Source organism: Carettochelys insculpta, chromosome 6, assembly GCF_033958435.1.
Source record: "Carettochelys insculpta isolate YL-2023 chromosome 6, ASM3395843v1, whole genome shotgun sequence".
Taxonomy (NCBI): domain Eukaryota; kingdom Metazoa; phylum Chordata; order Testudines; family Carettochelyidae; genus Carettochelys; species Carettochelys insculpta.
Genome location: NC_134142.1, coordinates 77,259,808 through 77,285,531, shown reverse-complemented (window position 1 = coordinate 77,285,531; position 25,724 = coordinate 77,259,808). Strand labels below are relative to the sequence as shown.

The 25,724-nt window shown below is 48.5% G+C and overlaps 1 protein-coding gene across 1 annotated transcript in view; it reads right to left on the bottom strand.

Moving 5' to 3' along the window:
• Positions 1-22,536, bottom strand: part of LYVE1 (lymphatic vessel endothelial hyaluronan receptor 1) — a 31,342-nt gene extending 8,806 nt beyond the window's left edge. The window contains exons 1-3 of the mRNA XM_074998914.1: positions 22,143-22,536; positions 15,102-15,264; positions 14,863-15,002 (exon numbers count right to left, since the gene is read on the bottom strand). Of these exons, the coding sequence (XP_074855015.1) occupies positions 14,863-15,002; positions 15,102-15,264; positions 22,143-22,227 (388 nt within the window). The 5' untranslated portion in view covers positions 22,228-22,536. The remainder of the gene's footprint in view (positions 1-14,862; positions 15,003-15,101; positions 15,265-22,142) is intronic.
• Between the last annotated feature and the right edge of the window lie 3,188 nt (positions 22,537-25,724).

The following is a 25,724-nucleotide window of genomic DNA, read 5'->3' as shown; positions in this document are numbered from 1 at the left end:
GTGCCCCAGTGCCCTGCCCACCCTCACATTGGGGCTGGAGGTACCCCACCAGCTCCGACTGGTGGAACTGACTTGTCATGGGGCAATGGGACAATGGGCTGCAGAACCTCCGAATGAAGAGGGACATCTCCATAGAGCTCTGCGCCTGGCTCGCCCCCGCCCTCTGGTGACAGGACACACCCATACATCCCACCCTTGCCCTCTGGAAGCTGGCCACCCCCAACAGATCCCACCTTGTGGGCAACCAATTTAGTGCTAGGAGGTCTACCACTGGGGCTGTACTAATGTAGGTAAGGCAGTCCCAGGCAGCAGGCTCTGCATGGTGGGGTTGTGGGGAGGGGAGGAAGAGAGGGGAGGTCCTGCCCAAGGGGGAGCCTTGGGAGGCAGGGGTGGGGGTGTGAGACAGAAGGAGTTGGGGGGCAAGCTCCATACCTGGGGGATTATGCTACCCCACCCTTGTACAGCTCTGTTGTTGGGGATGGGGCAGCCTTCCAGGGTGTGTGCCTGGAGAGCTTGTGGGGCGGGAGAGGATAGGAGGGGGCAGTGGAACCAGCTGGGGCTCGGGGGGGGAGCTCTCTCCACCAGTCTCTCACATGTATGTCAGGTCTTCTCCCTGCAAAGGTCATTCAGGCCATTAACATGCTCCTGCTCCAGAGGCTCATGTGCATCACTGACCTGGATGCAGGCATGGCTGGCTTTGATGCCCCTGGCTTCCCCAATAGTTTTGTGGTGATAGATGGGACCCGCACCCCCCATCCAGGCCCAGGACCACAGCACAGCATGGGACATCAATTGGAAGGGCTATTAGTCTGCTGTGTTGCAGGCCCTGGTGGACCACCATGGATATTCCTGGACATTTAAGTCAGGTGGTTGGGCCAGACCCACGATGCTAAGGTGTTCCACAACTCTGGCCTGCGCTGGATGCTAGAGGTAGGCACCTACATCCCCCACTGGAATCTGGTCATCAGGGATGTGGACATGCCGTTGTGCATGGTGAGGGATGCATCTTACCCACTCATGCCCTGGCTCATGAGGCCAAACACCAGGGACCTGGACCCCAGTTCAACATCCACCTCAACTGAGCACGTTACTAAGTTCAGTGCACCTTTGGGTGCCTGAAGGCAAGGTTCCATTGCCTCCTGACGTGGCTGGATGTGGAGGAAAAGAGTGTCCCCCCATACCCTGGCCTCCTGCTGTGCCTTCCGCAATCTTGTGGAGAGGAAGGGGGAGGCATTCCTCCCAGGGTGGGGGCCAGATGGTAGAGGCACCTATGAGCAGCTGGGATCAGCTCCAGTCTGCCAGACACACAGGGATGGGGTGCGCATGCGGGAGGTGCTTTGCCTGCAGCCCCCAATGACCCTCCCCGGGGCACCTCCTGCTGGGGCCTCAGGTCCCCAGCCCAATTTCATCCCCACCCTACCTTTTCCCCTTCAACCTCCCTGACCCTTCTCCAATAAAGAGGCCCATGGGGGTGCTGAGAACACAACATTTATTAAAATGCAGATTAACATAACTCAAGAAAACCTTTTTCACATAGCAAACTATTTTCAAATGTACAATGTGGGGGTCTTGGAGCAGGGGGGTGGGGGCATCTCATCTTGGTTGGAAGGGCATTAGTCCACCGGTGGTGGGGGGGTGGAGGGCCACAAGCCCACAGGGGAGTGGGACCCCAAGTGACATTGGCCACTGGATCCCCTTCTGCCACGGGTTCAGTGTCCCGCTCAGGGCTGGGATGGGAATGGGAGTACGGGGAGATATGGGCAGAGTGGGGTCAGGTTTGGTTGGGGAAATGAGGGGGCCACGCAGAACAGGGGGTGCGGGCAGGGTGGGGCAGACTTGGGGGTGGAAGGGGGTGCAGGGTCACCAGGCATGGCCATTTTGAAGACGAAATCGACATTCGGCACCACAGGAATCAAAACCGCTCCTCCAAACGGAAAATAGGAAGAGGCCGCTCCTTCAATGTCTTAGATGTGTGTCGACACTCTGCGTCCCACTCTTTCGAAATAGCGGGGTCCGCCTTGGTGGCAATCAGCTGTCAGGTGGAGATGTACTGCTCAGTCCCTGCCGGGCTCTATGGTCCATGCATGCAACAGCTCTTAAAGCCACAAGGACCAGAAAACCCCGTTGCAGGAAGCTGAGAGTGTATAAGCAGCAGCTGCCACACATGCTGCCCCTGCATGCCTCAGTGAGACCCTGAGCAGCCCCCTACTTGCAATGGCCAGTGCTCAAGCAGGTCAGGAGCCCCAGGATCCTCCCCCCACCACTCAGAGCGCACCCAGGGCTCCCAAGGGGCCAGCCAGCGAGGAAGAAGAGGGCCCCCTCCTGGAGCAAGGCCAAGCTCCAGGACCTACTCTGAGGCTCTGGCACGAGGAGACGGTGCTCCAGGTGATGGGGAGCAAGCAGTGGAATACAGCCACCTTTGCCCAGCTGGCCAAGGGCCTGACCACCTAGGGTCACCCCAGCCGCACTCCTGACCAGTTCAGGAGAAAGGTTAAGGAGTTGTGGCAGGGTTAGACCCAGGCTAGGGACTCGGACAGCTGGTCAGGGGCTGCCCCGCTGCCTACCCCTATTACAGAGAGCTCAGGGGTATCCTGGGCCCCTGGGACACCTCCTTCCCACCAGCCATTCTGGATACCACAGCCGAGGAGCCCCAGTCAGGCGAAGAGCCGGGGCTGTTGGTGAGCCCCACACCACCAGGTCAGGAGACGGGGCTAGCCTCAGCCAGGGACAGGTCCAGTGAGGAGGGGGAGCTGGTCCTCATCCTCTCCTCCCACAGCTCCAGCCAGGTGTTGGCCAGACAGCCACCCCCACCCATGACCTAGGCGGTGGACCCTCAGGTACATACCCAACAGGGTACATACCCCAGACCATTGGGCAGGAGCACCACATATGTCTGGGGGTCCCCCACATCCTGGCAGACCCCGGCCTGTCAGAGCCCAGATGGACCATGGCCCTGGGACAGTTGCATGGCCGCCTGTGGCTGCCAGCACCCATTCCCATGGACCACACCGTGCCCTGCCCCTGGGTGGAGGGGTGGGGGGGGTGGACCACAGAAGGGGGCTGCCCACAGGGCCACCGCACCCACAGGCAGAGGACAGGGCATGAGGACCCAGTACCCACAGGGGGAGGGGGGGGGCGTGGGCCATGGGGCAGGACTCGGTACTCATGGTCTGTTCCTCTCTCCCCACCCACCCATGTCCACAGCTTCACCATGTGAAGGCCAGGAGAGCCTCGCCCCATCGGTGGTCCTGGACAGCCCCCTTGAGGTGACAGGCTGGAGCCACCCCCCCGTGCCAGGATGGGCCCAGTTGTGGTGGAGCCAGAGATGGCCTGTGGAGGACCCCCACCCCCACCCCCGCACCTCACCACCTCCATCTGACACCAAGTGGAGCTGGCCAAGTGCCGGCTCCTGTTCACGGAGGGGAAGGCCACCTGGTGCCAGGCAGCGTGGGCGGGGGGGGGGAGCGTTTTATGGGCACCTTCCAGGACATTGCGGCCTCCTACCAGACACTCCTAGCCCGGTGCCCCCTCCTGCCTCCCCGCCAGCTGCTCCACCTGCTGCCCCCCTCCTGCTGTGGCCCCACCCGCCAGACCCCAGGAGAGGACCCTGCTGGCTCAGACCACCGACCTGAGGCCAATCCCTGGCCCTAACTCCTTGTACTCCCTGCTCCCACACAGCCCCTCTGCGGACCCCAGACAAGCGGGGAGGCGTGGAACCTGGGGCCAGCATGGGTTGTGCTCCTCCACCCATGCCCTGGGCAGGCCACCAAGGTACTCCTCCTACTATAAATAGTTTGCACCCCCCCACCGTATATAGTCCCCCCCCCCACTGTACATAGTTGGTCATTCTGTTGTTTCGCAGTAGGTATTACCCACACAGTTTTAGCAGGTGACATCACACCATTTTATTTTTCCAAGACCCCCCCCGCCCCGTGTGCTTGGTGGGGGTGGGGGTGTGTGTGTGCAGGAGGTGGGAGGCAGTGTGTGGGAGGCCCACTGGGGGTGGCCAGGACAGAGCTGAATGTGGTCCCTGGTCAAAGTACAGGTGCAGGGCCTCCCAGACGCAGATCCCATCCTGGTGGGCCTGGCAGAAAGGGGCAGCAGCTGGCTGGGGGTTGCCTGAGCCGGCCTCAACCACCCACCCCTGCACAAAAGCCTCCCCCTTACTCTCCACAATATTGTGGAGTCTGCAGCAGGCACCCACAACCTGGGGGGTATTGTGGATGCCCACATGCAGACGGCTGAGGAGGCAGCACCACTGCCCCTTTGAGTGGCTGAAGGTGCACTCATCCACCTGGCAGGTGTGGCTGAGCTGGCTGTTGAAGCTCTCCTAGCTGGGGATGGGGTGGCCTGTATAGGGCCAAATGAGCCAGGGCTGGAGTGGGTATGCTGCATCAGCCACCAGGCAGAGGGGCACGGTGGTGTCCCTCTGCGGAAATGTAGGTCCCTGCTTCCAGCTGATGGAACGAGCCTGAGATCCAGAAGATCCGTGCGTTGTGGGTGCAGCCAGGCCAGCACACAAACACATCCTGGGACTGGCCCTGGCTGTCCACCATGGCCTGCAGGCCCACGGAATCGTAGCCGTTACTGTTTATGTATTATCCTCTGCTGTGCTCTAGGGCACCAATGGGTAAGTAGGTCCTGTTGAGGGCCCTGGAGCAAGTTGGGAACCCCAGTGCGGCAAAGCCCGCAATGGCCGTGTTCAGGACCCAATGCAGATGACCCTCTGGAGGATCATGGTGTTTAGAGAACGGCCCACCTGCGGGGGAGGCGTAGGCACCCATGAAGGTGTGTGGGCTGTGCCCCCCCACACCCGGCCCTGCCCTGGCCCCTCCATGGCCTCATCCCAGGCCTTCCCAGCCTCACCCCACGTCACCCACCCGCCAGTCGGTGCGTGCCTGGGCTTCCTTACTTCTATCACGACGGCCCCAATTGTGACCTTGCCACACCAAATGGATGTTGAACGGAGCGGTAGCTGTCTGGAGTGGCCAGCTTCCAGACAGCTATTGCAACCCTCTTCTCCATGGGGAGGGCATGCTGGGTGTTCTAGTGTCTCAGGGCCAGGGACAGCCAGTGGCACAGCTCCAGGAAAGTCTGCTGCCGCATCCGGAAATTGTGGAGCCACTGGTTGTCATCCCACTCCCCCATGACCAGTTGCTCCTTCCACTTGGAGCCGGTGGGATAGTTCCAGAGCCGGCAGAGCACACACGGGGGGGGGGGGGGCGGCGGGCAAGAACTCCATGGTCTAGTGCTTCCCCTTTTGCCCCTTGGGGTGGGGGGCCCTGCTAGGAGCTGCTGGGCGGCCACCAGGGCTGTGGCTAGCAGGATGCCTGCTCTGCTGGTGGCAGCCAGCATGGTTTCCAGCTGCTGCTGGTCCATGTCTGTTTCTGTGGCAGCTGTGTCTGCAGGGCTTGTGGCAGCTCTGTAGGCCTTGTGCTGTGCAGACTGAGTGCGTTTGGGAAGGGGTCATTTAACGGAGTGGCTTGCTGTGGCATGGGAAGGGTTTGGCCACCCTGTGACCCCGTCTACAGGGTCTCCTGGCCCTTTCTTTTGAATGAGGCTTTTGGTGAGTGTAGATACTCTCTTTTGACGTCCTGAGCATCCCTTTTTGATGTGGCATGTGGCCCTTTCAATGGTGCTCGTCGACAGTGCCAGCCCCAGCCCATGTGTAGATGCTCTTCTTCAAAGGGCATCTTTCGACCACACTCTTTCAAAAGACACTCTTTCAGAAGAATGCTCTCATGTAGCCATAGTGATCCTGAGGTTCCTTCCAGCCCCAGAATTCTATGATTCAATGTTTCTTGGGCATTTGGCCAAGTTACAAACCTTTGACAATCTGCTGTTCATGTGTTATCCTAATGGGAATTTAGAAAGCATCTGATATGCATGCATAACTGCTAATATAGACATTCAAATTGCATAAATGATGCCTGTAAAAATTACATCTTTAAAATTGTGTGTGGAAAACTGGAATTCTTGGTAAGACTGGAGTACAAATGTGACTAATGAGGTGGTTGCTGGTACTGTCCACATAATCTGAAACCTATAAAGTTATCACTATAGTAACCAGCTGATTATGTTTCAAAAATAATGGGGGGAAATGACTTATGTACAGTTCGTAATATGAGTCCCTTGTGAGAAGTCTGATGACGCATTTTCATTCACAAAGTGAGAGGATAGAAGATAGAAAGTTGAATTTTTTTCTCCAAGGTCTCTGCATGCTGCGGTTGGATGGACAAAATGCAGCAAAATGAGCTCTTGTCAAATACTTTTGTTGTCAGAGCTCTAGCAAGTGGCAATTTGGCCATTAAGATAAATAGTCTCAGAGGAGTAACCAAGTTAGTCTGCAGCTTCACACACACCCCCAAAAAAAAACCCCAACCCCCCCCCAAAATGTTCTGTAGCACCTTTAAAGATTATTTATTAGGTAATGAGCTTTTGTGGGTAAGACCCACTTCTTCAGATTTAAGATTAAAAAGTTAAAGTTTGGCAATCGATAAAACAGAAGTTGGCAATGTTGCATATCAAAGTACATCATATTGATATCCTTAAATCGAACTCTAATTAGTTCTCAAGCAGAATTTTTCTTTCTTTGTCCATCTGTAAATTTAGATTATTTTTGATGGTAATGTGTTTTCATTGGTTTGTGTGTCTACAGAGAAATTGATATTTACTGACTTTTTTCACTAAAAACCTAATCCTTCCACAAGACAGCCTTCAAATTATCTGATGCACCTGGGGGAGATGCATAGTTCAGTGTTTTGCCCATTGGCCTTATAAACCCAGCATTGTGAGTTCAATCCTTCAGAAGGCCATTTGGGGCTCTGGGTTAAATAATCAAAAAAATTTGTCAGGAATGGTGCTTGGTCCTGCTGAGAGAACAGGAGACTAGACTTGATGACCTCTCAAGGTCCCTTCCAGCTCTGAGATATGTGTAACTCTCACCTCCTCCAGAAAATCATTTTGTGACGCAATCCGATTCTAAGGTCTGCTCTGCACATAGACTTTGTAGCAGTAGGGTATGATTTTTATACCAAATTACTTAGACTGGTAAAAGTACAACCCTTCGTATAGACACAGCTATATCAATATGATGATGATTTATGCAAATATAGCTTTTTAGTCTTCCTTTAATATACTAGATCTACTGATACGTTATACCAGTATAATGGTGCCCACACTCAGGGATTGTACCACTTAGCAATGAAGTTTTGCATTTGTAGAGAACCCTAAGCTATGTTGGAAGAGGCTCAAAATGTTGAGCTAAAGCCCTTTGGCTACTCTAAGTATTGACAAGGCCTGGACTGGACTCCATTTAGCTCCAGAATCGGAGCTGAAAGGTGGCTTAAAAGAACTTTTCCTTTTCCTTGAGGTGCTCTGCTGAGTGCAGTTCAACCCATTTTAAGGGTCTGGTCAATTGTGCTAGGGTTCAGTGCTAATTAAATCTGGCCTCCAGCCCTCCATTTCTATGTATGGAGGGGGCACATGCACCAAACCTGAAGGCACTGTGTTGTGCACATTGTCCCGGAGTGAGGAGGTAGGCTGGACCCTGCAAGAGGGGTGCATGGTGGGCTCAGCCTCCAGCTCTCTCCCACTCCAGACTGTCCACACGTCCTCCCATTTTCATGTCTTTTTTTTCTGAACCTCTTCTATAAAGTTTATTAAAAATTTCTTGGACAAAGAAAAGCCTATAAGCATGACATGTATTCATAGACAATAGCTATCAAATAACTTCAAATAGAGGTAGCCAGGAACTGGTTGGCACAAGGCTTTTTCATCTGGAAAACACTAACTAATTTAACCCAGTACTTTTAATGGGCTAGGGTGAGTCTGAAGAATTTTTAAATTGAAAAAAGTTTGGAAAACAAGTGCAGTTTTCTGGCTTGGACCAACTTTTCAGCTAAGGCAAATTGTATTAATATTTTTGAAGAGGTTAAAATCAAAATGAGATGGTTTGGTTGAAATTAACAGATTTTTTTTTTCAGTTTGTGAAAAAATTTCAAGATTTTGACTTTTCATTCCAGTTTGGGATAACAAAATTTGTCCAAGTCTAAATTTTTTTCACTGAAGAGAAGAACCTGTTTTCCCTCCCACCTCTAACTTTGACTATAAAAACGAGCTAAATTCACAGGATAAACCATTCACTGCAAGTATTTTTTCCAGTTCTATCTTCATAGAGTCATGGATTATAAAGCCAGAAGAGAACAATGGTTTTAATCCAGTCTGACCTCCTGCATAACATGGGGCCTAGGAGATTATCGGTAATTTCTGTATCAAGTGCAATAACTTGTTGTTGAACTAAAGCAGGAGCCTGCAACATGTGGCTTGGGAGCCGCATGCAACTTTTTAAGGACTTCTTTGTGGCTCCTGACAGTATAATAGCAAAGTTAAAAAAAATCCTGATTATTTTTGATAAATGGTGAACATCTAAAAGCCCAACAATGAGCAACTCCTATCTAAATTGCAAACAATATGTGATCTTGAAGCATTGGATAACTCCCCTTTAATATATGCCATACATTGTGGGATATGATATTGTATCACTGTTTTGATTGTGTTGTTAATAAAGTCTTGATTTTGGAAAGGAAAAGGAAGCTTGCAGCATTCCTGCTCTGAAGGACAACATACATTTTATGAAAGATAACTGAGACTGAAATAAAATTGGCATAATTAAAATGGAGTTGGAATGGCTTAAAAAGAGGAAAACTGAAGATGAAAACAGAGAATTTCAAATGCAATGGACCCAATCCTTTGCATTTATATCAAGAGTTTGGTTGGGCTCCTTTTGTGTCTCATTTGCAATGAGAAATTCGCTAACAACAAAAAATGCAACCTCAAGAGGCATCTTCTGACAAAACACACTACTTTTGCCAAACAGTATCCAGCTGTAGATGCCACAAAAAAGCCATGGAGGAGCTTCTATGCAAAGCAGAGCAAAGGACAAACACATTCACTAAATGGGTGAAATGACCAAGGCTGTGTCTACACTATAAGATAAATTCAAATTTATTGATACTGATTTTGTAATACTGGAATTTATAAGTTCGAATTTGACCATCCTCACCTCCCCATGTGCGCCTTACTAAGTCAGTGCATTGTGGGAACCTATCCTACAGTTCCCTCATCCCTGTAGCATTCCGGGTATGCTTGCTGGTCTTTGACATCATTTTGCCACATTGCATTTTCCTTATTCCCCTCCCCTGGTAAGCAAACATCCATAATCCCCGCTGGAAGGAAAAGTAGGGCATCCGCAGAGGTGGCAAAAAATTTACAGAAATGTCTTTCTTCTGTAGCTGAATCCTCAACTGGTCATCAATTGAGTGTGCCCCCTCCCAGGATTGCATCCAACCCCAGAAAATAATATTGGGAACCTGACTGTATTCACAAAGTTAGAAGAAAGAAGATAGAAAAGTCTAGGAAAAACATTTTTTTTTGACTACCCTTTTCATCTCACAGACATTGCCAACACAGGTGATAGCAAAGAAATATCATATACTGGACTTATAACAGAAGCAGGAATCTCATCTGGTCCTCTGCCCTGTGTTTTTGGTGGGGTCAAAACATGACGACAGATAGGAAATGACAGGAAAAAGATTTTAAAACAGAAATAGGAAACCAGAAGGTGTCTGCAAAGGACAGCAAGTTCCTGACAATGTTTTTGGTGGGGAGGTGCTGTGATTGCGGTTGCAGGGCTGGTTGGAATGTTGAAGTAGCTGAGGTGGTCCCTCCAACTATCTTAGCCACCAGGGGAGCCGTCCCGCTGACGACAGCAAGTCCCCGAGGATCTTAGCTGAGGGGGGACACTTGCTAGTGGCCTGGGGGTGCAGTGGGGTCCAGTTGAAGGGGTCCCCCAACTGTCTTAGCCGCCAGGGGAGACTTCCCTCCAGCGGCAGCAAGCCCCCAGTATCTTAGCCATGGGGCGGAAACTTTACTCCCCGGTGGCTGCAAGCCACTGAATAGCTTAGTTGCCAGGGAAGAGTTCACCTGAGTAGCTGTAAGTCCCCAAAATTCTTTCCCACCCTTGGAGCCCTAAACATGCACAAGCCAGGACATGGTGCTGCCTGGCAGCATGGTCAGCACCAGACAGCAGGCACGTCTTTTTATTGGGTCAGGGGCTACCCACATGATGTGGCTGAGTGCGGGAAAAACCCCAACTGCGTGGTGCCTGTGGAGGTGGGAGGCTGGTTTGTGCACAAATGTAAACCACTGAGAAGTTTTTCAGCATCTTATGCAAGCATGACCCCCACAACAGTCATGTGGTGTGTCAAGGCAGCAGCTGACACCAGGCAGTGCAGAAAAAAATACCAGGTGTAGAGACAGAACCATGAACTCCACGCTGGGGCTATTTATAGTGGGTAGGTGCGCTCACAGGGCTAATAGCAAAGAAAGAAAGACATTTCTCAGGCTTTCATAGAAACATGAGCCCACAGCCACAGGCTTGCTGGTCCCAATTTGAAATTAACGGTCTTCCTGTTACCTAATTCCAGCGCACCTGGAGACCAGTGGCCAGAGAGGAACAGTAGTAGTAGCATCCTTCAGTCTACGTAGACTATGGATCGCACCTTTTGTAGTTCCATTTGGAATCATCATTTGCAGTGTCGACTGTGACTGTGAAGGTCCACATGAAATTGACAGTCCTTGCTGCATCTGTTGCACATGTATTGGGTGTCTGGCAGATCCTTACTGTGCTTTCTGTGGGCTTGCTTCTCCTCTGCTAGCTATCTGATCCTCATCTCACCCTTCTGAAGGCCCTTGTGTAGTTCCTGCCTCCATCGGCTGCGATCGTCTGCCAGCTCCTCCCGGCTGTCCACCTCAACGTCTACCTCCCTGAGGTCCCTCTTGCAAACATCTTTGTAGCGCAATTGGGGGCGTCTGGGAGGTCTTTTGCCAGAGGCTAGCTCACCATACAGGATATCTTTTGGGATCCTTCCATCATTCATCCTGTGGACGTGGCCAAGCCAGTGGAGCTGCCGCTGCCTGAGGAGGGTGTGCATGGTTGGGATTCCAGCTTGCTCAAGGACAGCGGTGTTGGACACTCTGTCCTTCCACGATATTCCAAGGATGCACCTGAGGCAGCGCAAGTGGAAGACATTCAGCCTGTTTTCCTGGAGGGAGTACAGGGTCCAAGACTCACTGCTGTAAAGGAGGGTGCTGAGGATGCAGGCTCTGTAGACTTGCATTTAGGTAAGGGTGTACAATTTGATGTTATTCCACACGCTCTTGCTGAGTCTGGACAGAGTTGTGGCTGCTTTTCCGATCCTCCTATTTAGCTCAGTCTCCAATGACAGGGTGTCAGTGATGCTGGACCCGAGGTAAACGAACTCGTGGACAACCTCTAATGTATAGTTGTCAGTGCTGATTGATGGAGGTTCAGCAATGTCCTGACCAAGTACGTTTGTCTTCTTTAGGCTGATGGAAAGCCTGAAGTCCTTGAATGCTTTGGAGAACTGATCCAGCAGTTTCTGAAGCTGGTCTTCTGTGTGTGACACTACAGCAGCGTCATCTGCGAACAGCATATCTCTGATGAGGACTTCCTACACCTCAGATTTAGCTTTCAGCCTTGCAAGATTAAACAGTTTCCCATCAGATCTTGTGTGCAAAAAGATGCCCTCTGTTGAAGATCCAAAGGCGTGCTTCAGGAGGAGTGCGAAGAAGATCCCGAACAATGTTGGAGCAAGGACGCATCCTTGTTTGACACCGCTCCTGATGCTGAAAACATCTGATAATGTGCCATCATATTGGATGGTTCCTCTTATGTCTTCGTGGAAAGACTGGACCATCTTAAGTAACCGTGGCAGACAGCCTATCTTGTGGAGCAGTTTGAACAGTCCATCCCTGCTGACCAAGTCAAAGGCGTTGGTCAGGACGATGAAGGCAATATAGAGCGGCTTCCTCTGCTCCCCGCATTTCTCCTGTAGCTGCCTCAGAGAGAAGACCATGTCAACGGTAGATCTCTCTGTGCAGAATCCGCACTGCGATTCGGGGTACACCCTCTCAGCAATCTTCTGGAGTCTGCCAAGGATGACGCGAGCGAACAGTTTACCAGTGACGCTTGGGAAGGAGATTCCACGGTAATTGTCGCAGTTGCTTCTGTCTCCTTTGTTCTTATACAAGGTTACGATGTTAGCATCGTGCATATCTTGTGGAACGTCTCCCTCTCTCCAGCACAGGCACAGTAGCACATGTAGGGGTTCCAGGAGGGTGTCTGTGGCACACTTGATTACCTCTGGTGGTATACCATCCTGGCCAGGGGCCTTTCCCACTGCAATGCTGTTGATGGCTTTCTTCAGTTCATCCACAGTTGGTTCCTGATCCAGTTCGTCCGTTACTGGTAGGAGCTTGATGGCATTGAGGGCTGTATCAACCACAATGTTCTCGCGTGAGTACAGCTCGGAGTAGTGCTCAACCCAGCGCTCCATCTGTTTGGCTTTGTCAGCGATGACTTCACCAGATTTGGATTTCAGAGGTGCCATCTTGTTCTGGGTGAGTCCTAATGCCTTCTTGATGCCCTCGTACATTTCTCTGAGATTACCAAAGTCAGCACTGGTCTGGATGCTGCTGCATAGCTCGAGCCAATAGTTGTTGGCACAGTGCCTGGCTGTCTGCTGTACTGTTTTTCTGGCTGCTCTGAGCGCTTGCAGGCTACCCTGGCTCCGTGAGCGTTTGTACTCCAGGAGTGCAGCGCGCTTCTTTTCGATGGCTGGAATCATCTCATTGGAGTTAACTTCAAACCAGTCATTTGTGTTTCTTGCTCTTCTTCCAAACACTGACAAGGCCGTGTTGTAAATTGTACTCCCCAGATGCTGCCATCTAGATGTCACATCGGCACCCTCCAGGGCTGCTGTGCAGATTCTCCTCGAGGGTCACTCTGAACCTTTCCTGTCTCTCTGAATTTGCTGTCTTTCTGGCATCAATGCGGGGCCTTCCAGTTGGTTTAGAGTGGTACAGCTTCTTGGGTCTCACCTTGAGTTTGGAGTAAACTAGCGAGTGATCTGTATCGCAGTCGGCACTATGATAGCTGCATGTCAGAAGGATGTTTTTGAGGTTATCACGTCTAGTGATGACCATGTCTAGTTGATGCCAGTGTTTTGAGCATGGATGTCTCTATGACACTCTGTGTTGTGGCTTGGTTTGGAAAAATGTGTTTGTGATGCACAGATTGTGGTATGTGCAAAGTTTGAAAAGACGCTGTCTGTTTTCATTCATTTTTCCCACACCAAAGTGGCCTAAGCAGGAAGGCCATGAGTCAAGATCGGCTCCAACTCTCGCATTGAAGTTACCCAAAATGTACAGTTGCTTGTGAGCAGGTATTTGCGCTATGGCAGCACTAAGCACGTCATACAACTTGTCTTTTACTTCGGTGTGGCGTACAGGGTTGGAGCGTAAGCGCTGATCAGGCGGACAGGACCGGCGCAAGTTTGAAGTATGACCTTAAGGAGTCTTTCTGATCCGCCCATGACTAATTCCACCATTTGTAGAAGGGTGTTTCTGATGGCAAAGCCAACACCAGTCTCCCTGGGTTCATCTTGGGCTTTACCCTGCCAGAAAAAGGTGTAGTCTTTTTCCTTTAGAGATCCCGAATCTGTAAGTCACGTCTCTTGCAGAGCAGCAATGTCAGCTTGGAGCCTCTTCAGTTCCTCATTGATGACAGCGGCCTTTCGGGTGTCACTGATGTTCTGAAGATCTTCAGTCAAACCGGTCAGCATGGTCCGCACATTCCAGCAAGCAAGCTTAAAACTTGGATGGTTTCCTTTCTTGTTGATTTTCTTATTGGTTTGCCTGGTGCTCAAATTTCAGTCACTTGTCAGGTTTGGGAACCTTAAGCCTCACGCACCCAGTGAGGCAAGTGAACTGTGGCAGGACAGTACCCTACAGGCTGGGGGCTGCCCAGCTTGAGGCGGGCAGTGACTGTCCAGTGAGATGGGACGATCTCTCCCACCGTCGGAGGCAACCCCTGGTGCTCGTTCTCTACGCCAATCGAGCAAGAGCTTATAACTGGTATCTGTTACCTCCCGTGTTGGTTCAACACATATCATCTACACATCCTCCAGGGCTGGTGCCATCGATGTTCAATGTCGAAGTAGCGACAGGGAACGTTGAAAGGAGCCTCCCCAGAAGGAAATGTGGAGTGTCCACACACACACAAGCCCTCTCTGTTGAAATAAGGGGCCAGCAAAGTCTGCAGACGGGGTCACAGGCTGGACTAGCCCTTCTGGGGCAAGAGCAAGCCATTCCCTTAAAGGGTCCCTCCGAGACACACTCGGCCTGCACAGCACGAGGTCCACAGAGCCGACAACCGGTTGCAGACTCCGTGCACACAGCATGGACCCCCAGCTGCAGCAGCAGCCAGAAGCCCTGGGCTAAGGGCTGCTGCACATGGTGACCATAGAGCCCTGCAGGGCTGGACAGAGAATCTCTCAACCCCTCAGCTGATGGCCACCATGGAGGACCCCACTATTTCGATGTAGTGGGACATGGATCGTCTACACACGCCCTACTTCGATGTTGACCATTTAATTTAGTTTGTGGGGTCTTTTTTTTTTGCTTTTTTGTCCAATAAAAGAATAGAATATATATATATATATATATATATATATATAAATATATATATATATATATATATATATATATATATATATAAAATGAAACTACGTGTTTGTTACTGAAAAAGTATAAACTGATTATGTTTTTGCTTGTGTGTGACACATTCCAGAGAACTAAAAGGACCTACTGGCTGTATTATAAGATTATAAAAAAAGGTGTAAGAGGTCTAAGATTATAAAAAAGCACTAACAATAATTTCCATGAAGATTTGAAATAATAGGACTAAATGCAAAGACTCTATGTATCACGTCTACGTACCTGAAGAATTGAAGCAGTAACCATTACTTTTGATGTTGAGAAGGACTTTCCAATGTGCTACTCCAGTTTTGTTCCGGCCACATTTTGGATTTGGGTTTACCCGAGAAATGACAAGCCATTTGTCCGCCACCCATCCAAAGCTAGAATAAAAAGCATTGACCCTTTTAATGTTTGTTGTATTCACAAGCCTATCATATGTAAGGAAACAGAGCTGCTGGTTACTTATAGATTTCACATACCTGCATGTTTCAAAGCCATGATTCTGGGCCCTCTCAACCTGGGATGTGCTTGCCAGCTGTAACCCTAGGTATATACACGCATTTTCTGCTTCTGTGAAATTCAGTTTGTTTCTATGAAGGAGTAGGGTTATGCCTGAGATCCTGCATTCCTGAACAGTCAGATCTGTAAATTAAACATAAATACTGACAGTTATTACCTTAGAATTTAGTCTTTCATTTTAAATAAGTGCCTGTGTGTGTTGTGGTGCATATTATTATTCACTTTTTAAGTTTTCAGGGTTTAGGGCAGTTATCATCCACTGAGAGAATTAAGTTGACTTGTTATAAGAACATAATTTGTTTTGCTGAGCCCAACCATCTAATAATTCAGAGGGCATACCATGGCTAGACTATGAAAATGTAGCTATCAATGGCGACTTTGAGCTTGTGCATGGGAGCAGCCTGCTTGCTAAAGGGGACACCCATTTGTGACACGTGCATGAATGCCCTAGAGGTGGGCTGGAAACTAGTTTTTCTACCTGATTAAGACTGTATTAAAACATTAAAACTACACATCACACCTCTCTAATCCAGCACCCTCCAGATCTAACTGGTGCCCACCCACAGAATTTGCTGGATTATGGGTGGTCAATATCATCGAGTAGCATTGACAACACTTACACGGCTCTTAAAAGACATTCAGCATAAATGAGAGCTAAATAACAACACAGAACACTGGGCTTGTCTGCACTACCACCCTCCTTCAAAGGAAGGCTGGTAATTAGGGTGTTGGGAGTTTATTAATGAAGTGCTGTGCTGCATATGCAGCACTTCATTAAGCAAATTCCCCCCCCCGCCCGCCACGGCAACTTCGAAGTTTTAAACTTCGAAGTACTGGCTCACGTCTAGCCGCAGCTCACCCATGGTACTTCAAAATTTTGAGGCGTAAATGGACTTCGAAGTTGCCCCGGAACTTCCAAGTACTGGCAGGTGAGCTGTGGCTAGATGTGAGCTGGTACTTCGACGTTTAAAACTCTGAAGTTGCCACGGGGGTGTGGGGGTGTGGGGGAATTTGCTTAATGAAGTGCTGCATATGCACCACAGCACTTCATTAGTAAACCCCCCACACCCTACTTACCATCCCTCCTTTGAAGGAGGGTGGTAGTGCAGACAAGCTCATTGAGAGCCAGGACTGGTGGCTGTAAGCAAACTTTGTAGAACCTCGCAAAACTTGGCCACACCCATGATAAGTGCTCATCTGGCTGACTAAAATCATGCTGGATTACGGCGGTTGCCAGATGAGAGAGTGCTGGACTAGAGAGTTTCTACCTGTAGTGCATATAATAAACCACTAATATCCCCAGCGTGGTGAGCTTCCCTCAGTCATAGAAGTGGATGAAACAGCCTTCCATGGATGCCAAGAGCTGCTGGAAGGATGCTGAGTAAGAGATTTTGTAATTATTAATGTCATCTCCATTTCATGGAGCTGAAACATTTTAGGCCGTTGGGGAACACAGGGATATAATTTTTAAAAAAATTTAACAAGGTTCAAGCTTGAGCTACGTTAAACTACTTACTGTCTTTTACACACCCTGGGCTAAAACCCCAGCAGAGCGGAGGCAGTGCTGAGCACAGCGAGGCGGGGGTGGGCAACATCTTTTGTGCTCCTCCGCAATGCTGTGGTCAGCTAACTGCATTAAATTGGACTGTATGTCGACAGCCCCCTAATGGGCAGCCAACAATTGCTGGAACATTCTCTCATTTTGGCCACACGTACTACATCAAAAGCTGGGATAGCCTGGCTTAGGCAGTGCTATGTGAGCTCTACGCTATATGGCGATTCTCCTGCGCTGGCTTTAGAGCCCAAAGCAACTTTAAGGGGACCAGAGAGGGAGAAGGAGAAGATCTCGCTCTTTTTCTCCATGGAACGTTCCACCAGGGCCATAGGTAACAAAAAGCTCCATTATCATATACACTAGCAGCAAAATGAACAAGCAACACTACAGTCTCGGAGAGTAGCTGTGTTGCTCTGTAGCTTCACAAACATCCTATGTGAATTGGCGTTCGTATACAAATGTGACATATTTACGCTTGGCCTGAACGGAGATCTTAACGACCTTATGCATTACAAGGGCAATTTCCCTGCCTTTGATATTTGCAGGAATGAGACACATCCTACTTGATTTGCTGCATTAACTGGTCCTACTAGTGACACGTAAGCCCCTCCTCCACTATATAACTCTGGATTCTGCTATTCCTTTCCAGCTTTTCAGCTGAGGAAGTGAGTTTTACTTATGTTTTGTTAGTTTTTAAGGTGCCACTGAACTGCTTGTTATTAAGGAAAAAATACAGGGTGGAACAAAAAAGGAGCATCGTAGAGACCAAACAGAATGTGAAAACAAACAAACACAACAACCCCACCCCTGCAAAAAAGACCCAGTAAATAATCCAGCATTTCTCAGATATTTCTTTTGGAATGTACTAGCCACCACCATGCACACATTTGTAGATTGGCCATAAAAAGTAATGCAATAACTAGGTTTTTCAGTCTTGAAATGAAGCATTCCTGGAAAGCTTTGCCTTCTTGGGCTGTGCTAGACATGAGGTCTTGCAGAAGGGAACTAAGTAGTATTGGTGTCACTGCAGCACAATGCAGGCCACTATTCTGCTCAACATGGGCCAGACTGTTGTTACTGGGCAATGGGGCAGGTGATCCTACATACCATTGTGTTCAGCTCCCACAATGAGAGTGATCTGCTTGTGAACATAATGTCAAATTTACCTTACAATGTCATTTTGGTGGCTGACAGATCCTCCATTTAGTCAGACTTCTCCTACTTCAGTCAGTGCTTCCAGACCTACCCCCACTATTCTAGACTATGCTTTCGCCTCTCCTCGCCTTCCCCCACAGTCAGGCCCAGTTTTCTCATGCCAGGCCACTCCATGTCTCAGCGGCTGATGATCCCATTCTCCTTTCTGTTTCTCAGGCGTAATTCATCTTCTGCTTGCCTGTCTCCAGGCCTGCTCCATAACTTTTCCCCTTTCATACATTGGATCCTTTCCCAGCCCTCCTGTGGCCAGACACAATAATCTCTAAGACCTTTAGTCTCTTTGTATCCAGTTCATTCAACAGAGTTGCTTAGGAGCTGCTAAAATTTGGCTGAGTAGGTTTTTTAAAAGTTTAATAGTGATGATGGAAACTTCTCAATGACTTGTCATATTAATGAGCAGCTTTAATTTTCCAGCCCTCAAAAAGACATTGAGCACTACAATGCAGCATAACATACTCAAAAAAAGAAATATTTTCATTTGAGAAAAGCAGTCAACTAGCTGTTCACCCAATGAATGGGAAGAAGGAAGATTCAGTGTCAGAAAACGACGGCTCATTTGATAGGAAGAAAAAGAAAACAGAGTGATTTGCAGACCGAGCGCAATTACCACCTGAAAAAAACAGAACAACATAAAATACAATGTGTATCTGAAATTAGTATTTTAAAACTACCCTCAGGATTAAAAAGCACCTTCTTGAACAGTCAGCTTTACTGTAAAATACAACTAGTTATACAATATAAGAAAAAGATTAGAAGCAAACAGAAATCACATTATGCTCTTCATGACTAATAGTCTGGCTGCGTCTTGTGATGAAGCAAATTGAATTTGCGTAGGAAGCAGATTATTCTTTGAGAATTTATTACGCTTTTATTATACAAGGCTTTTCTTAGCCTCTGAGCTTTTATGCACTTGGCTGGGCTAAAAGCAAAAGGATATCTTCATCTCAAATCACATACTGCGCATTTGCAGGAGAAAGCAATTTCATTAGCAAAACAGTGGAAGTGTTTAATTGGTAAGGAGGAAAAAAATCTATGACAAAGTTGGTGGGTGCAGAACAGGATAAAGGGACTTGCACTTTTGTAAAGTGAGGGAGACACATTTATTTCTATGAGAGCTTGTCACTTTGCATTTTGGGAAAAATGCTGCTCTCCCCTCTGTGTTTTTCCCTAGCGCCTCAGTTTATAGGATGAAGTTGCTGGGTGGGCTCATTTAGCTCGAGTGAAGCTTTCTGTCTATGGTATGTTCACTAGTGCTTTCTCCCACATTCCCTGGCTCTTATTTATAGCTTCAGAGTTGTGTTGATCAAAAAAGACTTTGGTGCTTTTTTCAAAAATGCAATCTAAATTAATTACAAGCCTAAAGTCCCATTTTCAAACGTGACACAGGAACCTGAAAGCCTAAATTTCACTGACAATGTTTGGAAGTAGACCCATATAAAAATTGCACTTTCATACTCTTCTCTTCCTTGTTAAAGAGATCTCATTTCTAACTGATTCTGCTCCTCCCCAGCTTATATACGATGAGAGGAAATACTCCTGCAGTCATTCTTGGACCAAGTAAGTTTAAGCATGTTTGGTGCCTCTCTTTTATTAGATGCTGTAGCACAGAAATGTTTCATAGCTTCCTCACAATCGGTCTTTGGAGCTTCTGTGTTGCTGCTCCTCCCTAGACCTCTTTCTGACTGCTGCCATTTGAGCTGGTGGCACTCAGACATTGCGTAAATTTCCTATGTACCAGAGAGGTAGCCCTGTTAGTCTGAAATCTATTAAAACAAAAAAGAGGTCAAGTAGCACTTTAAAGACTAACAAAATAATTTTTTAGGTGATGAGCTTTCATGGGACAGACCCACTTCTTCAGATCTATAGCCTTATCAGAACAGACTCAATATATAAAGTGCAGAGGTCCAAACATTGTTATCAAGGTTGACAAATCAGAAAAATTGTTATCATTGTTGGCAAATCAGATAGAAGAGCAAGAGAGGGGGGTGAAGGGCGGGGAAGTAAGTGTTAGATGAAACATCAAAGTATGGGAAAGAGTCCTTGTAATGGGTCAGGTAATTGCTGTCTCTGTTCAAACCACGTGTTAATGTGTAGAATGTGAATGTGAATGTTAGTTCTGTATCAGAGAGGTAGCCGTGTTAGCCTGTATCTTTGAGAACAGCAAGAAGTCCTGTGCCACCTTATAGACTAACAGCTATTTTGGAGCATAAGCTTTTGTGGGCAAAGACCCGCTTCGTGCATCACTCATGCATCTGATGAAGCGGGTCTTTGCCCATGAAAGCTTACACTCCAAAACAGCTGTTAGTCTATAAAGTGCCACAGGACTTCTTGTCGGTAATGTTAGTTCCAAACATTTTCTCTGTAGGCAGTTATTAAAGTCTCTTTTTTTCCAGAACACAAACTCTCAGGTCTTTAACAGAATGGTCCACTCCACTAAAGTGCTGGCTGACGGATTTGTATATTTGGAGATGTCTGATGTGTGCTCTGTGTCCATTCATTCTTTGGTAAAGAGTGTTTGCAGTCTGCCCTATACACAAAGCATGTGGGCATTGTTGGCCATTGAAACAATTTTTCTGATTTGTCAACCCTAATAAAAAGTTTTGGACCTCTGTGCTTTATATATTGAGTCTGTTCTGGTATGGCTATGACCTGAAGAAGTGGGTCTGTCCCATGAAAGCTCATCACCTAATAAATTGTTTTGTTAGTCTTTAAAGTGCTACATGACTGCTCTTTTGTTCTGATAAATTTCCTATGTGTGTTAGTTTCTGTGTGCTAGAGCCACACAGGAAGCAAAAAACACTGGTGGTGTCTTGAACAAGCAATCCTGTTTTCCTGTGGTGGAAAACTGTGGTCCTGCCTCTTACCTACAATATGAAAAATCTTGTAACTGATTTCTCAACTTCATCTATACTGCGACCAGCAGCCTAAAATGAGGCATTAGCAGTAATTCACCAACCTCTCCCCTGATCCTTTTCTAAATATAAGGGAGTTGATTGTTGACAACTGAGTTTGTATACTCATTTGCATGTATGCAATATTTCCGTCTCCTGCTTCCATTCATTTTGTCTTCTAAAACTTGAGCTGTCTGGAGCAGGGATTGTGGCAGACACCCACAGTCCCTAAGCACCATAAGAACTACCCAGAAGTTTCTTCGCTTGCTTTCTTCACAAGGTTACTCACTTCCTCCTTGGAGCAACTGCACTGCTCTCTCACCTCTCCTATCAGTCCTGCCAGGGCAAGGCAGGCCATAGGGGTAGAGAAGATATGCCCCCCCGTTCTTTGTGTTGTACTTGTTTGATAGCTAAAGTGCAGACTCTAGCCTTCGTGGCTTGCAAACCAAATTCCCAAGTAACTTCTTAGGAAAAGCATGAACCACATACACTAAACAAAAATATTCCAAAGGAATATTAATTGACAATTTGATAATTAAATTGTGGCACAACCATTGGATCTGAGAACTATTTAAGGTGGATGCTCCTTAACTAATCCCTGAAATACACAGTATTCCAAAAGTTGGAACTTTCAAGTGTGCGGGTTATTTTTCACTTCCAATACCAGAGGGGCATACAGAGATAGAGGCAACAGACCTATAAGCTGTACTGCAAGAATCATTCTTGTGTCCCCAAAAACTTTGTGGGAGACTCAGATCTACTGTGATTTCAAAATTAAAATCAATTTACATTTAAAATAACACTTTAAGCCACCCAATGACCAATTTCATGCATATTCTGCTATTAGATAACCTTTTCAAAAGCTTTTCCAGTGGTATCTTCTAAACATTTGACATCTAGCCAGCTTTTTCACTTACTACTGAAAATATCAAAGTTATGTAACATTAAAATGAATAAAATAAAATTTAATTTTAATTTTTAAAATTAAAATTAATAAATGACATTAAAATGAATAAAATAATTAAACTGGCTGTAAAGTTACAGTGAAAGCTATTCACAGCAAGAATGTTACTGAAGTATTTTCTCTTGCAAGGATTTCTGAGAAACCTGTGGTTTCATATACCTATAAATTATACATCACTTTAAAATATAGACGCATACAGAGTTATATATAGACACTCACAGATGTAATTATACAGCTGCATATATGTGAATACACTGATTTAGCAGCTACCTTTTCTGGCAAAAGACAGCGAGAGAAAACCAAGTTACATCTATCTCGAAAATATTTTTGAACACTGGGGAAAATGTGCATACAGAGAAATTGTAAGAAAACATACCTTTCACATTGAAAGAGCCTTGCACTATGAATTTCATAATCCAGATTGAGAACAAAACCAGGATAACTCCAGAATAAGTTCCCATTATCAAAAACACCAATAACAAAAGGATAAAACTCAGCCTGGGTTGTTTCCCAGGTCAAAGACAGTTGTGTATTGCCAGTCCCTCTTGTGGGCTTTGAGATGACTTTCCTGACAGTTACTTAGATGTCACTGTAGTGATTCACCAAAAGAACGTCAGCAAATATTTGTTGCTCAGCTAAAGAGGCATCTGCTGGTCAAGGGCACACACTGGAAATACATGACATCCCCAGAACATTTCATGGATAGCTATTTGGAAAAATCAGCAAATGCTGACTCAGAAAACATACAGCTGAGGAAGAGAGATAATGCTGTGTTAGCGTGTCTGTCTTATAAACAGTTTGCAAAAAGTATTTCTCTTGCTACGCCTTTTGTAGCAGTTCCTGTTTAACTGCATGTCAGTTCATCACCCAGGTACTGCATTCATTAGGTCATCAGCATGTCCAACTGTTAGTAGAACATTGGCAATCTAAATTCTTGGGTTAAAAATCCCAGTGGTGCTATTGATTTGCTAGGAGAGTCTTGGGCAAGTCAATCCACCTCTGTGCCACATGTGCCCAATGCATAAAATGGGTATAATTCTTCAAAGGCTGACTGTAGCTTATTTAAGTAAAGGACAGAATTTGGGGATGACTACTTTGGGAGGAGATTAATATAGTTCCATGGGCATTTTCCCTGGATTGTTTCATCAAGGATAGTGTGTGAAGCTGAACATTTTACTGAATGTGATCTTTGGCTTCCAAAAGACAACTCCCAAGTGCCTTGTGGAATGAAGGGGTTCTGCTGCCAAACCCCTGAGGATCTTAGTGTCACAACAGACAAAAGACTTCTTGAAGGGCCCTGCTGAAAGCTGTGGCCTGAGCATGACATTACTATGCTCCTTGGTTCTTCAGGCACCAGTCCAGAGGTCATGCTTCATAAAGTCATAGGGTTGGAAGAGGCCTCAGGAGGTCACCAAATCCAATCCCCTGCTAAAACCAGGCCCAGGCCCAGCTAAATCATCCCAGCCAGGGCTTTGCCAAGCTGGGCCTTAAAAATCTCTAGGGATGGAGATCCCACTATTTCCCTAGGTAACCCATTCCCGTTCTTCATCACCCTCCTAAGCTATGTCTACATGGGAAGCCTCTGTTGACAGAAGTCACTGTTGGAAGGGCTTTCCCAGCAAAACTTCTGTCAACAGATTTCATCTACATGCAGAAGTGGATTGCTATTTTGATCCATTCTGTCACTAGAAAATGGCTACACGCCCTGGCTGCTTTGTTGACAGAAGCAGCCCTGAAATTCCTCATGTGAGACTTGTCTGGAGGGCAAGCCCTTCCAGGACTGCTGGCCCTGTGTGTCCTTAAAGCCTCTCCCCTCCTCCCCTGACCCATGATCCCTGCCCATGCTGAGGCTTGCCTAGTCGCAGAAGGACAGCAAAGCTAGTGCAGGGCTCCCCAGATGTGTGAGTCGGAAGCATTTCTTACCTGACTGCCACCATGCCAGACCAGACCCTGGGTTCCCCCGGACCAAGGGCCAGCTGCTGCTGCCCTTCTCATCCTGATCAGACTGTTCCATTGCTTCTGGGGCAGGACAACCCCAAAAGGTGGGCTATGGAGCACGCCCTCAGTGCCCCAATGCCTCACTCACCCTCACCCCCTCGGGTGCTCAGGTGGGTCTGGCAGTACCCCACCAGCTCCAATTGGTGGGACTGGCTGGTCATAGGACAATGGGGTAACCAGCAGTGGCTGCAGAACTTCAGAATGTGCAAGGAGGCCTTTCTCGAGCTGTGCACCTGGCTTGCCTCTGCTTGCCAATGACAGAACACCAACACTTGGCCTGCCCCCCGCCCTTGAGAAGCGGATCACCATTGCCCTCTGCAAGCTGGCTACTCCAACAGCTACTGGTCCATGGGCCACCAAATCAGCATCAGAAGGTCCACCTTCAGGACCATACCGATGCAGGTAAGGCACCCTCTGGCAGTAGGCCCTGCACCCATGGAGGGGATGGGGCGGGGAGGATGGGAGAGGGGGACAGGAGAGTAGGCAGAAAGGGAGGGGAGGAGGATGGGGATTGGGGAGGGGGGAGTGGGTGCAGGGTGGCTGTGGAGCTCACCAGGGCCCAGGACACTATCCCCCAAACCTCTCATGTGCATGTCTGGTCTCCTTCCATCTCAGGTGGTGCAGGCCATCAACATGATCCTGCTCTGGAAACTCATCCATATCACTGAGGTGGACACCCTCATGGCCAGCTTTTATGCCCTCAGCTTCCCCAGTTATTTCAGGATGGTGGCCCTGACCCACATCCCCATAAGGGCCTTGGAACACAGAACCACAGGCTACAGCAATAGGAAGGGATATGACCATGCAGGTGGACCCCTGAGGACAATCTCTGGACATCTATGTTGAGTGGTTGGGCTGGCCCCATGATGCCGGGGTGTTCCAGAGTTCCAGCCTGTTCTAGAGGATGGAGGTGGGCACCTGAATGCCCTGCCATGAGTTGGCAGTTGGGGACATGCAGCTGCCACTCTGCATGGGTGGGGGGGGGTGCAGCCTACCCGCCCTCCCATGCCAGGGCTGATGAGGCCCTACACTGGGTACCTGGACCCCACATAGGACCCATTCAATGCCTGCCTCACCTGGGCAAGGAACACAGTGGAGTGAGCCTTCGGGCACTTGAAGGGGAGGGTCCATTTCCTCCTAACCCAGCTGGATGGGAGGGGGCAGACTGTCCCCTGTGTCATGGCTGCCTGGTGCACCCTACAGAACCTGGCTGATCAGAAGACGGAGGCCTTCCTCTGGAGGGCAGGGGCCCCTATGAACAGCTGGGCACCGCCCCTAACCAACAAGTGCACAGAGATGGGGTGTGCATCTGGGAAGCCCTGTGGGAGACCTTTGCCCTTGGCCCCCAATGACACTCCCCAGGGCACCCATGGTAGCCACCCCGGGCCCACATCCCTAGCTCCTCCTTACCACCACCCCTTCTCTTCACCACCTATTTGCCCCCCCCCACCAACAAGCAGGGAGGCGGGGGGGGTGGTGCATAAAATAAACATTTACTAAACTAGATCTTTGTTAAAAAAATCAACAATTCTTACAGAACTATATACAAGGCAGCATGCATGCTATACACAGCTGGGGAGGAGGCTGGGACATGGGGGGCACTCTACTGGTAGGGGGCATCTCAACGGGGGGTGGGGGGGCTTTTTCTAGGCAGGGGTGGAGGGTCACGCACCAGCCCTGATCGCCCCTCCTGCTCTGGGGTAGGGAATTCTTTTTGGGCTGGGATCACAGACAGGCGGAGAGGCTGCTGCACGTTCAGGCTCAGCGGAGGGAATAAGGTGGGGAGGAAGGCACTGGGGGCATGGGGCACAGACCCTGGCCATGTCCATAACCCACCACAGGGCCTGGAGGAGACCACGAGGCATGACGTTGGGGGAGCAGGGGTGGGAGGGGGAGTGGCAGTGGAAAGGGGAGTGGCAGGGGCCACAGGCATGGTGGTCCAGGCCATCCAGACATCCAC